Raw genomic sequence first — 13,370 nt, 5'->3', positions numbered from 1 at the left:
TAAAAAAGCAGCAATATGAACCCACTTTAATTCCTGGAGCAATTACCCATTTGCTTTTAAGATTTATGTCGGAGGTATCAATGTCATTCAAGCGCAAAACATATTTCCAACACTTGGGTAACATAGCTGCGTTGCCCATAAAAATAAAGACCACATGGTTGTGCCTGATCAACAATGGCTTGTTGTAATGTTTGGCCCAAATGGTCGAGTGATACAATTTTTCGCCGCCCGTGTCGCTTCGGGATATTCAATTGTGGCTCAAATAGATGGCTCGGATCGACTTGCCGGAATTCAGTCTGGAACAATTTCGAGTTCGGATGCAGTCAATATCCCAAATGAATCCTATCGAGGCAACTCGTAGCTATTGGAAGAATTCAGAATCGGAAAACATAGCGAATTTCGGAATCATGTTTCGAAATATGCTGCGCTGAAAATTTGACACGAATTCTTTTTGTTTGCTAGTAGAGTTGTGGAATCTTCCTGTTTCAGTTGGAGTTTTTGATGTATCAGTGAACAGTAAGATGAAGTACTTAATGAGAGAATCGTTCTGTGAGATGAAGATAAATCATTTCCATCTCATAGTCGTCGCATCAAGCACAAACGCCTACATCAACTCAAACCACGGAAATATTTACCATGGCTTCATCAACCCCCAAAGTCGGATTGAAATACGCTTTCAATAGTTTTCCAGACGCCTTTCAAAGAATTGTCGTAAATAACAACAGAGGAGGCAACTTGGAGATCGATTTTCATCGAACGATTCGGGTCCCGGATGACGGCAGTAGTTACCAGCTTCCTCCAGACCTTGGAAATTTTCCTATCTTTTCAGTAGATGATTATGCAGAGAAACTGCCTGTTGAAGTTGTTAGAAAGGGAGGTGTATTTGTTCCCATTCGGCGTAAGTCTATGATTTCATACCTCTGCGAACCTCTTATGCTAATATATGAATTAGAGCGCGAGGCTCTATGGATCAGGTTCTGTACATCCGGATCTGCGCGATTCGCAGTCAAAGTCTTTGTTGGAGGTATTAATGCTGTGTCTGGAGAAAGTAAACATCTTGAAACAGAACCTATGCAGCAGAAAGCTAAATCAGGCAAAAACCAAGATTATCTTGTGGTGCCAGGACAGAGATGGCTTGACGGCATTGTCAGATCTAATGGGACAGTCATGCAGTTTGTCGCAGTGCCTACTGGCTCAGGATATTCGGTTGAAGCGCAGATGACGGGAGTCGACAAGATTGCTGGCCTTCAGTTTGAAATCATTCCATTCCTCGTATTACCTCATTTTGACGGTTATATTTACGTCAAATATCTGACTGGAAAGATTCTCACAGTGCATGTGAACTCCGAAATGACTATTGGAGCACTCAAGAATCATATCATGAACAAAGAAGGCATAGCGACAGATCACCAGCGTTTTATATTCGGGGGAAAGGTGCTTAGGGATCACGGTGAGTTTGACTCGAACCACTCAATCGCTAAACTTTCTATTTGATCGGACTGACGTATGTTTAACAGATACCCTAGGAGATATTGATGTAAAAGAGGACGGTGATATATCATGTCTCTTACTATTTTTATTCTAATTTGACTCTTAGGGAATAACTCTACATTTAGTTCTCACACTCCGTGGAGGTCGTGACGATTCAAAAGTGTCTTCTTGGAAGAGAAAGCAGATGGCTAAGGAAAATAAAAGACTTGCCGCAGAGAAGGAGAAGGAAGAATACGACGAGAAATATGAACTAACATTAGCACCCGGTGGTTCTATTCATCAAGCGATTCGAAAATACATTTTCGACAAAGACCGATATGACGAAAAGAATGCAGTCATGTTCAACGTACAATTCCTTGCCCCCAAAACATTCCAATTGGTCACTGGCACACCACCTCCTCCGACTCCAGTTTCCGCAGATACTTACGCTGAGCACGGCTACCCATTCTTCGAGATGTACAACGAGCCAAAAGCCATCACGGGTACTTTTGGAGAGCTTCTGAAAAGTGCGGGGGATATCGACAAGGAAAAGAATGTGAACTTGGAAGTCCACCAACGGGAGAAGAGCTTGCATTTCCGAAGTGTAAAGTTGAATGAGGTGGATGAGATCAGCCACTTCTATACTAGAGTGGCTCTTGAAAAGAAGGATACGCAGAAATGATATGGTAATTGGAGTCGGAATGTGTAGATGGTGACTTGGATAAGTTGACTGACTTGTGATTTCCACGATTTGAGAGCATAGCATAATTGAAACAAAAAGAGTTCATGTACCCTCATAAATTAGTCATGTTTGGACTGAGTGTACCACTGTGTTCCAAATAATTGTTTGCAATGCATGACCGATCACCTTATTTCTTCGCAAGTGGTCTATGTAGTAACGTGCAATGATGCAAACAGCTGTACTGCGAGCGATTTTTTTCCACAAGCCCTAAGCCCAATGAAAACATGTGTCATCAATTTAACCTAACCAAATAGAAGAACAATTAGTGAGCGCAAAGATCGTCCATTATAGACGGTCTATGGCATGTGTCTACAACGAAACTAAATCACATGACCAGGAAACATCAAGACGGAGGTCACGGGTCATCTCATTTGCCTGTAGAAGAAACTCAGAATGTGAGAAAATCATTACTGATGTCATTTGATATTAAACTATTGAGAATAATCATCGCCAAATCATCAAGGTCCTAAATTCATTATGCAATTTACAGCCCTGGGTTGATGGAAATGGACAGCTTCGACGAAGAAATTCTCCATCAACCACATATTTTGAATCTATGACATTAAATAGCAAATTGTTTTAAATTTGGGAAATATGTAATTAAAGAACTCACAGTCAAAGTGGGTTGAGAACTTCTGGGTTGCTCAATACCCCACAAAATCAGAGTTTGAGCCGATGTATCGCTTAAACATTTAGGGGAAATCGGACTAGAATTTCCTTAGTACGGTATTTTATACGTCATTTTTACATATACAATATGGAATTTGTGCGCTCCAATAGCTGTAGCTCTAAACTAGCTTTGAAAGCGATTATAGCTTGCCAATACTTATCTAGATCCTGGACTGACATCAAATATTTTTCTCTCGCACAAATCTTTTGTCTGCACGTAACATCCAAATACTGCGAAATTTCTGGAACGCGAAACGCCTTCACGATCAATTATCAATATACTTGCGTTCTGAACAAAAGACCAAAATGGGTTCAAGATTGCCTATTCGAAACTTGCCTTTTGGGGACGATGGAACCTCAGCGCCCGTTCAAAAGTCCCAAGAAACCATTCATAGCCTCGTCGAATACCGCATACAGAGCAAATTCGAAAGTAGCAGTGCTGGGGAATCTACTATCGAATCAGAGGTTCATGACACGAACTTATGTATCACGGTATCCTTGTGGGTGGCTGACGTACAAAGTGCCGTCACAGAATGGGAAATGCTAAACGGACATGGGTCGGGAAAATATGCTGCACAGAGTCCCAGAGAAAAAATAGAGGACTGGATTTCACATGTGCAAAGCGAAAGCGAAAATTTTACCAAGTACGAGTATGACATGAACGAGGATACCAAGAATGGAGATACTACTCTCAATGGCTATGCAGTCAACGCGAGCCTACCCTACCCGGTGGAGCGCTTCGAAAGTAAAGAAGAGGTCGATCATAGAATTCAATCTGTTATTGACTTCATATTCCATGCCATTGACCCTCTCGCATTCTTCGCAACACTTCCCACTTCCGACTCCGGCATAGACGAGGGTTACAAGAGAGAAATCGACAACGATGAGAGTTAGGATTAACTGGAGCCAATTTCTCATAAAAGTGACGATTCATCTTGTGTGTAAACTTTCATCAGTCGAAAGTTTTGAGATGGAACTACACCATTTCATTGCAGCGGATCATCCTATTCAAACTCTAGTAGGATATGTGGATATAAGAATAATCCCGAAGAATGATCGGAGATCCAATCGTAGCGCCCTTCTTGACCATCTATTACACTCGTCTGTAATAAGTCATGCTCTTTATCCAATCGACGTCCTCCACCGCCCGGGCAGAAAATCTCAAAAAATTTGTTGCATATCTACTTCAGGGTGTTAAAGCGGAGAGATAGATGCCTGTAAGAGTCTACAGGCTCTATCTAATTTTGGGATCTTTCATCCTCGGTCATTACCTGCCAAGAACCCCAAGCTAACTTCTCATCCTGAAGATGACAATGGCAGTCTGCGAAATTTCCCCCACTCGACGACAAAATAAAAGCCTAGTTAGGCCTGTTGCGTTAGAGAAACATTTGGTGTAAGGGGATAAGGCTGTACCAAGATCTGAACCGAGTCAAGACCTTGTCTCGTAGATTTGCTGGTGTTTCCTGAAACAACCTGCACAAGCAACGCCGCCCGCATCTTGGAATGTGTATCAAGGGTCTTGATGCTCCTGCTTGATACTGTGCCATCATTTTGAGAGAGTTTAGAAACACAATCAACATTGATAAGTGTTCTCTTTGGAGACCTCTGGGCACGAAGAGGATATCTTGATGGATTTTGCACGAGAATCCAGCGTCAATGGTGATTTGTTAGATGAAGCCGTCGAGGAGTATCTATCGAGTCTTCTTCTTGTAATTTTAGAGACGCCCTGCATCCAATTTAACAATCTTATAACTTTTTGTTGATCATAGAACATGTGAATGATGGGGTGTCGTTGGTGATGGTGGGGTAAAAAGTGCAATCACAGCGGCCAAAAGGACATGAGTCAGCATGCTTCATGACTTCAACATTACATCACACTTCATGGCTCACAGTATACATGTTACCAAAATCATAAGAACTAGTGAGCAGAGGTATTCACCAACGCGTCGTCGCTTTATTCGACGAATCTCTAGTGTAAAGTCGTATTTTCAGATATCATCCAGCCCATTTCCGTGGGATTATTATATGTAGATCCCTTGGAAATGGTCCACTCCCTGACGACGGAGTTGATCGTACACCATCAGAAAGACATCTTTACAATGCCAGGGCATCGTACGACAGTAAAGGATGGTCGAAACATTTTCTATCGTCTGACGTACGTGTAAGATACTTGGAACGCAGTAACTTGGCTCCGCTTTCAATGAACAAAGACACGTTTCTTGGTCTGCCTTGCGATCACAAAGATGAATGGTATTTGGGTGAAACTCATTGGACCAGGCCATCAATTACAAGATTTGTCCCTTGTGGACAAAAAGTGTTGTACTATTTTAACGGCCATGGTTGCTCTCCAGATTGGTATTTTCGCACATCGTCAAAATTTTGTGATATTTACTAATTCATCATAGGCTTTTCAGGGGTTTCATGCTCCTACCTTTGCCAATTAGAGAAACTATCTATGAACATGCCGTTGATCATGCGGGTTTCCTCAGTTTAGTTGCCACCAATGAAGTATCGATAACTCCCTTAGAGAATAGTCTACCAAAAGTCAATCCGGTATCAAAGTATGATGGGATTCCGACAATCTGGAACAAACTCTAGCGCTGTTCGAAATATTCAAAGGGGCAATTTTGTTGGATGAGAGGATTTGCCGAAGCATTACGAAGAAAACAAAACAACGGTAGCCAAAAATGCGAAAGACGTTTTGATGGATTTTCTCGGGTACCTTAGCACACGTGTGGTCTGGTGTGTGAAATGTTGCAATCAACAGTGGAAAAGTGATCGTAATAATCCTACTGTTGAGGTGATTGATTAATCTTCCATATTAAATGACTTGTCTCGTTTTTAGAGACGGAAGGCTAATAAAGTTACTCTTGCAGAAGTCTTTGATATGGTTGAAGAGGAACAAATTGTTTCATCCCTGCATAAGGCACATCTCTATCGATCTTGACCCTAGAGATGAATTTAACATACCTTTTTTGAGGATCTTGTTGCTTTATGTCGTTACATATCAACCAACTTTCCTAACCTCGATTCTGCAATTCTCTGGTTGACTATTGCTGAGGACGATTTTCAGGAGATCTTAAAATCTCCAATGAGGTTTTCTTGGGTACGGGCCGTTAGAGAATTACGAATTGAGAAGGTTGACGTTTGCCCGATGCTAACCAATTTAGGAGAATTAGACGCATCCAGAAGGGACAGGTCACAATTTGCCATTAATATGAGGACTGAATATTTTTTGGAATTTTCACCATGAGAGGCTTGGTCTACGGAGTCTCCTTCTCAATGATGCAAACAACGAGAGAGGGTTGATTACCCATATGTTGACCCCGGGTTCTAAACTTTGTGGTTATACTGACGACATCGATGATGATGCCTACATCTAATTACAGTATATGGAGAGTTGGCTTGGCTACACCGATGATATTGCTGATGACGCTTACATTTCACTACATTTTATGGAAGAATGGAACGAGAAACCGCACAAACCTCGTCGTTTTAGAAATATCAAGAAGTTTCGCAAACTTTTGAGACTACAAAGATATCAATTACCTCGTCAAATCTTCCCAATAAACGAGTTCCACAGCAAAACGCCCCTTGGGTGCCACGAACGGCTTTTCGCAATGTTCTTCCAGGTGAAGGATGACCAAGATCTACCTGGTATCAAATGAAGTTGTAAATTAGCATGAGGTCAATAATACGCGATGAACTTTTGAAAATACTAGACGTTTTGTGATATTGCCATCTAGATCTTGAAGTTCGTTATACAGAAAGCTCAATCTGCAAATTCAGTCTGATTATAGTGCTTGAAAAGCAGACAGTCAGGATTCAAGTGATCTTAAGGATATTCTGAGTCTAGCTTCATCTTCGGGGAACTTTCATTATAATTACTACCCGTCGCGGCTGAGCTACACTCTTGCCTTCTTAGAAATATAGTCTAATAGTTGAACGAATGACTCTTTCGTATGTTGCTACTGAATGAGAACTTATTGATAAGCTTCAATGGGATAATCACCGGTCTTCAGACACGTATTGAGAGCAGTTGAGAATGAATATACTTACGAATATTATGTTGCTATGAGGTAGGAACATCCAATGAGTATTCAAGAAATTATTAATACGACAACCAAGGACACATATAATGATGTTTCTAAGGTGGATCTCTAGCGTTACTAGCCATATACCAAGCTCTTCTCAATGGGAAAAATGTAACCAGACTCTACTAAAATCGGCCATGGTGATCGAAACAAGATCTACAAGAATCGATAGTATTGAAACTAAAGTTCGAGGTAGTGTGAGTTTAGCAAAATGGCGCCATTTTAGTTAGACAACCTTCGTTCTTGCTCGGGGTATAAAAGTCTGCACTTTCCCTGCACTTTTCAACTTTTCTTAAACTTTATTAAAAATCAAAAATGTCTATGGAGCTGAGTGATCTTCGAACCATTCTCCGAATGGATCCATCCTATCGGGAGGATGAAGTCTACCCTAACAATCTTTTCGCCTCGAATCCTGAAGCTCAAGTCATATCAACTTCTACGACAATCACACTCAATCCAGAAATTGATATCCAAGTGTTATCAACTTATACAAAATCTCTTCTGCTTGTTTAATCGATGTTCAAGACCCAAGAGTTCCGTATCAAAGCGAACTAGCAATGATCGATCAGCCTACAGTTTTCACCACGAATTATGTGCATACCCAAGAAGTTTCTTAAGTCAGTATTCCGCATCTTATATGATAACATAAACTAATCTCATGAGATCTTAGTCCAACAACAATAGTCCAAACCGCAAAGTGTTGATACCTAACATATTTTTCGACTTTGCAACCATGGTAACAGACAATACAGACACGGGGAAATTTTCACTTTATTATAGATGGTAATAAGAGTTCTCTCGGATCTCATCGTCGATTCTATTTCCCGACCCCGTTACGAAGATATATGTCTATGAGTTTTGGATAAAGCTCCAAAAAATACGCTCAAACAAAGATGTTACTCTCCAAAGGATTCTAGTCACTCTAATTTAGTTTGAACAAAAAGTTCTTATTAAATTCCGCCGAATACAATTTCGATATTGATGCAACAGAATCTTCCGCACGTCACCTTCTGTTCTAATGTGAGGCTCTGAGATTCACGAATATGGTTGACCGATGCACTCGAGATTTGAGCATCTCAAAACCGCTCATATTAGATCAATGCTCTATCATATCAGGTGGATCATACCGATTCAACTTTCCAGTACCTGTAATGAGTCTGTATAAATTTCCATATTTTGGGATACAGCCCGACAATGGAAGCCATTCAATCTCAGAATTCAGATATAACATAAGTGTCATTTGAAGTAATGAGTTCGTGTAGATCGTTGAACTGGTTGCAAGATCTGTGATGCCCTTAGACGGTCTGCGCCACCCGCGTGCTACACTTACAGAGCCAACGAATTTTTCTCCTTGACTGGAAGATATGGTGCTGGAGCTAGAGCAAAACTACCTGCAGAGTTGACTTCAGATATCGGAGCATATCAGGACGCCGAGAGTCTTCAATTCCTCAGTGCACTTTGGGGTATTCACTTGCTGTAGAATATCGGAAGAATTTTGAACATTGAAAGCCTTTCACTATCCGAATACAATCCGAACTCATGTACACTTTGTCTTCATTCCCAACCTGCCAATCACTATCTGTGAATGAGGCTAGTGTTCACTATCGACTATGTAGTTCACACGTAACAACAATTTCACCCTCGTCTGGAGCGATCCTACAAGAAGGAAAATGGCTCAGATTAAGTAGTCTTTTTATAACCCACAAATGTGTAGTCTTTCTGACTACAGCATTAAGGGGCTTGGTTTCGGCGGAAAGCAACCTGATGTTTGTTCTCTCTTCAATTACAGCATTCAAAGAATTTGCCCGTGGAGAAGCTCAGTTTCCACAATACGAAGGTAAATAATACTACCATTTTCTCTCTACGATTCGCACACGATGTAATTATCAGGACCCCCAAAATCGTTCAGTGATCAGTCTTCGAGTCAAAATGTACGACCACTCGTGATTGATCCCTAGGATTCTAACATAGCGGGGGCGAATGGATAATCAAGGCCAAGATCCATGTGTGTTCCCGCCAAAAAGCAACTTGAGAACTCTCGAATCTTGACTGGTTACAACATCCAGGTGGAGTCAGTCTTTGTTTCAAAATCTCAATTTAAGACTACGATCTTTCATGACTATTCTCTGGCTCCTGGCTACGTGCCATATGAGGACTAGGTCAGTAATCACGGTTGAATTACAGTCAACGCTATGCTTGCGCATGATTATTCCCACATTTCGGTATCACTTCACCACCGACAGCGTCAAGGCCAAGATCCAAGTCTTCCCCGACACTCATTAATTTAATCTCTATATTACCCCCACATCACCAGAAGGATGAAGCTCTTCTACTTCAACACTTCGTTTTTTACCATCATTCATCAACCAACTACTCCGCCTTCATCGACTGCAGATCCGACAGGACAACGAAACATCAACTCCTTCGGTTGGAACATCGAATGAAATTACCAGAATAATTTAATTTTTACTATCCCGATCTTCTAAGTCTCATCTCTTAACCCTCAATCAAGTTGGGATTACCTTCAAAACAAGAATATACGGATGGTGAGCCCTGACCGCTAGTCTACGTCGGAAGGGTGGCGTGATTCCTGCCCAACCTCTCTGGCTGAGCTGAATAATCCCAATATCCGGAAACTAGGGGTTGGGAGGTATGTGTTTTTCTAAAGGACTTTGGAAATCGAGGGGTTTGGAAATTGTGAAATTTTAGAGTGGAGTTTCAAAATGAATGATGCAGGAAATATATTCCCAGAAAAATTGCGCAAAGGTCTAAAACATTGTTGGTTTGCAACTTTGAATATGGTTGATGAGAAGATGGCTGTGTGAAGATTATTCTGTAATTTCTATTGGAGCATCTAAACTATTATAATGCGAAACTGTTAATACAAATCTATTGGGAATCTCATACTTCTACTCGTAACGCCCACCAAAAAGCATCCTGTTTCATTAATCTCTCGATACATCCCCTCATAAAAATCATTAATCACTTCTTCATCTCCAACTTCCCCCGGCCCCGGAAATCTCTCAAACCACCATCTTGACACCCCCTAAGCCTAAGGCGTACTAACATAACTCCTCTGCCTCTCTAACTCTTCCTCTCCGGCTCTCCTCTCCCCCTCCTCCTTCTTCCCCAATCCCTCCTCATCCCCTCCCGCATAAGCAAACCGACTCTTCTCTCTAATCTTCGCGCCCCACACCCAGAACACAAACGGAATCGCACAGCACGCCAACGCTATAAAGCCCAAAAGCGAACTGGCCCATTGATATCCCAAGCGAGCATACATTTGTTCCGTAAAAAGAACCACTGCAGCGCCCCAAAACGATCTCAGGAAAGTTTTCGCTGCGAGCGCTGAAGCTGCTTGGTGTTGATAGGAATCGACTAGATAATTATTCGCCGCATTGTATAGGAAGATGAATCCGAATCCAACGGGGAAGCCACCGATAGCCGGACCGATCCAATGGAGATGAGGGTAGGAAGTCCAGGCGAAGATGAAGAGTCCAATGGGGATGAACCAGCATGAACACATCATGGGAATTAATCTTACTTCGGCGGGAGGATGTCCATTGTATTTTCGTACCTGAGTCATGTAGTTGCGGTTTACAATTGGTGCGCAGAGAGCAGATGCGATGACCCCGAGAGCGAGTGGGATGAACATGAGTCCTGTGGTGCCTGCGGAGTAACCTTTCCCTTCTTGATAAACGATGGGGAAGGCGACGAAGAACATGTAGAGGAGGCCGTAGAGGACGCTCATGTAGAGAGAAATGAGGAAGACGATGAGTTCTCCGAAAAGAAGCTGGAAAGGACGAATCAAGAAAATGCGGAGCCGTTCTGCAAAAGGTCTTAGATCGAGATCTTGTTCTGTGACGTGTTCCTGTTCCCCAGTTTGCTCGCGCATTTTCTTCGCTCGTCGCGCGAGGATGGTGGGAGCGTATGTTTCGGGGACTGTGAAGGTGATGAGAATCCAGACGATGAAGGCGAAGATGATCTGGATGTAGTAGAGCCAGCGCCAGCCTGCAGCATCGGAAAGGAATCCACCGATGAGAGGACCGATGGCGGGACCGATGAAAGGGGCTGCGGAGAAGGCAGCCATGGGGACACCGCGTTCTTCGGTGCGCCAGAGATCGGCGAGGGTACCACCTACGAGGGTCATGGGAGCGGAGAACCAGATTCCATCGAGAGCGCGACAGATGAGGAGGGTTTCGATATTTTGGGCGACGGCGCAGGGAATGATGAAGATCACGGCTAGGAATAATGTAACTCCGTATATCCAGCGGCGACCGACGACTTCGGATAGAGGAGCAAACATCATGGGGCCTGCTTTGTATTAGCTTTCTTTCATTATTATCTCGAGATGAATATCAGAAAATGAGAAATAACCTACCAATACCAAAACCCATCACAAAAACCGTAATACTGACAAGTGCGACCTCTTCAGAAACATTAAACTCTTCCTCTACTCCAATCAGATCCGCCGTGATAATCGACGAAGCGAGGGCAACGACAAAACACGTTGATGCAACCACCATGGTGATATACCATTTAAACGCCTTTGACCAATTTTTTGGATTTTCCGGATCATCAGGGAGGAAGGTGACGAGTTTATAATCTATCTTTCCATTTCCATTCGTCGAGGGGATTTCACCTTCTGGTTTCTCGGTTGTGTATTCGGAGAGATTGGCATTGGGACTGAGAGTTCGATAGGGAAGATTGATATCGAGATTCGGGTCGCGAGTTTCTTTATGCGAGAGATGGGTTGGGATGTTTTGCAGTGTGTTGCTACCGCGACGGGAATGTGTGGATTTGTGCGTGGGAGTGCGGGCCATGGGGGTTTGGGGATCTGATGTGCGGTTGTTGTGGATGGATTCGTAGAGGGCATCCTTGGGATTCGAGGCACTACTCTCTGAGTCTGACATTTTGATAGAGGAAGATGTGGATGTGGACCATGCAATTTGATAAATAAGGTATGTAGACGACTCGTACAGGATAGAAACACAAACGCAAAGACGAAGTAACAATACAAGACAATATAGAAATATCTGAAGCCCAATCTGACAAACAACAAATCCCCTCACAAAGGTACCTTGACCTTTATATATATTCCCGCATCCAGATCTTCACATCCGCTTTCACACCTCTATGATTACCTCAAGATCCGACATCTTCCTCTCACTATTCACACACTTCACTCAACTACCCTATACATACTAGTGATCACATCTCACGACTCCACTATCAACCCATCAACCCTGACTCTGATCATTAATCCACGTATAAAACTTTCTAAAACGCTATGATATCGAAATGATAGAAAACAAAGCGGTATCAGAAAGCTTATTCTTGCCGACTTACATCCGCTTGTGATCCGAGTGGTAGTTTTGCGACTGTTGTTGTGAGTGGAGATGATCTTACTGGTAGGTAATTCTAGGGTAATGAGTGATGAACCTCGTTTAAACAAGGAGTAAAGGAGTCGGGAATACGTATCTAAATGGGGTTGATATCTCGGAGACAATTTTACTACATCGATCGTGTAGTTTGCAAAGAATAATTGGAGGGACGAGATCACATCTCATCTCATCCATCTTATCTGATACTGTAGCATACACTCTGTATGGAAAGTTAGCCTAAATACAACCGATACATACATAAACATACGAAAACATTCCCAAGATTCGGTATCGAATCACCCAGTCTGTGAAAGGTGTTATTTACCCAAAGTTTTACTCTCCATACATGAAGCATAGATAAACTCACAGACCTAACACCACAACATCACACCACACAATCTAGAACCTTCCTCTTCCTCACCACCTACCTAGACACACATACACACACACGCCACCATTTCCCTGCCCTGGCCTCACCAACCATACCATGCCACCCAATCCTTCACTCGACCCTCACCCGCCCCTCCCAAACCCTCAATCTCGGCATCTTGGCACATACAATCGGCCCATTATCCAGCAAAATTTTTCCAATCTCCATCCCATCACAATGCCGTTCCCTGATATCGCAACAAAAAGACACTCGAAGATGCGGTCACGGCCCGAGGTAATGGCTGTGGGTTCTGCGGTAAAGTTTGCCGATGTCGGGTGCAGGGATGCTCTGGGTTTGGGCGTGCTGTATTCCATAGGGCTGAATTGTGCATGGGTGGAGCGAGATGACTGAGAGATCGATAGACAGATATGATGATGGATGGGGTTTTGGTGCTGCGGTTTGAGGTTTGGTTTTTGATACTTGTTGATTTGATCATAAAGTAAATAATGAAAAATATATACAAACAGCAGTCACCCCAAAACCTTCCCATCACCTCTCGAAATCCACGAATCTGTTTATAACAATAGAATCAAGAAATTGCAACTATTCCGCAATCCACTAGCTAACCGTTTACCTACCTA

General features: G+C 42.6%; 3 protein-coding genes across 3 annotated transcripts; 2 read left to right on the top strand and 1 right to left on the bottom strand.

Annotated features, from left to right (window-relative positions):
- Positions 1-382: 382 nt before the first annotated feature.
- Positions 383-2,267, top strand: BCIN_02g07460 (hypothetical protein). The gene is made up of 4 exons (XM_001547942.2): positions 383-898; positions 953-1,450; positions 1,518-1,537; positions 1,598-2,267. The coding sequence occupies exons 1-4, from the start codon at positions 637-639 to the stop codon at positions 2,150-2,152; spliced, it is 1,335 nt and encodes a 444-aa protein (XP_001547992.2). The 5' UTR covers positions 383-636; the 3' UTR covers positions 2,153-2,267.
- An 827-nt stretch (positions 2,268-3,094) lies between these two features.
- On the top strand, positions 3,095-4,624 carry BCIN_02g07450 (hypothetical protein). Its single transcript, XM_024691522.1, has one exon. It carries the CDS (start codon positions 3,188-3,190, stop codon positions 3,773-3,775), a length of 588 nt encoding a protein of 195 aa, XP_024547293.1. The 5' UTR covers positions 3,095-3,187; the 3' UTR covers positions 3,776-4,624.
- A 5,171-nt stretch (positions 4,625-9,795) lies between these two features.
- Positions 9,796-12,020, bottom strand: BCIN_02g07440 (hypothetical protein). Its single transcript, XM_001547945.2, has 2 exons — positions 11,357-12,020; positions 9,796-11,289 (listed from the first exon to the last, which is right to left on the bottom strand). Exons 1-2 carry the CDS (start codon positions 11,886-11,888, stop codon positions 10,028-10,030), a joined length of 1,794 nt encoding a protein of 597 aa, XP_001547995.1. The 5' UTR covers positions 11,889-12,020; the 3' UTR covers positions 9,796-10,027.
- Between the last annotated feature and the right edge of the window lie 1,350 nt (positions 12,021-13,370).

Source organism: Botrytis cinerea, chromosome 2, assembly GCF_000143535.2.
Source record: "Botrytis cinerea B05.10 chromosome 2, complete sequence".
Classification (NCBI taxonomy): Eukaryota; Fungi; Ascomycota; class Leotiomycetes; order Helotiales; family Sclerotiniaceae; genus Botrytis; species Botrytis cinerea.
Note: the sequence above shows the minus strand (reverse complement) of the source record. Positions and strands in the feature narration are given on the sequence as shown.

Bases quoted from the DNA above. Each gene is read 5' to 3' on its own strand.
- BCIN_02g07460 (XM_001547942.2), top strand. From the start codon at position 637: ATGGCTTCATCAACCCCCAAAGTCGGATTGAAATACGCTTTCAATAGT. The intron at 899-952 runs GTAAGTCTATGA...TATATGAATTAG, and splicing joins TGTATTTGTTCCCATTCGGC to AGCGCGAGGCTCTATGGATC. The intron at 1,451-1,517 runs GTGAGTTTGACT...TATGTTTAACAG, and splicing joins AAAGGTGCTTAGGGATCACG to ATACCCTAGGAGATATTGAT.
- BCIN_02g07450 (XM_024691522.1), top strand. From the start codon at position 3,188: ATGGGTTCAAGATTGCCTATTCGAAACTTGCCTTTTGGGGACGATGGA.
- BCIN_02g07440 (XM_001547945.2), bottom strand. From the start codon at position 11,888: ATGTCAGACTCAGAGAGTAGTGCCTCGAATCCCAAGGATGCCCTCTAC. The intron at 11,290-11,356 runs GTAGGTTATTTC...AATACAAAGCAG, and splicing joins TGTGATGGGTTTTGGTATTG to GCCCCATGATGTTTGCTCCT.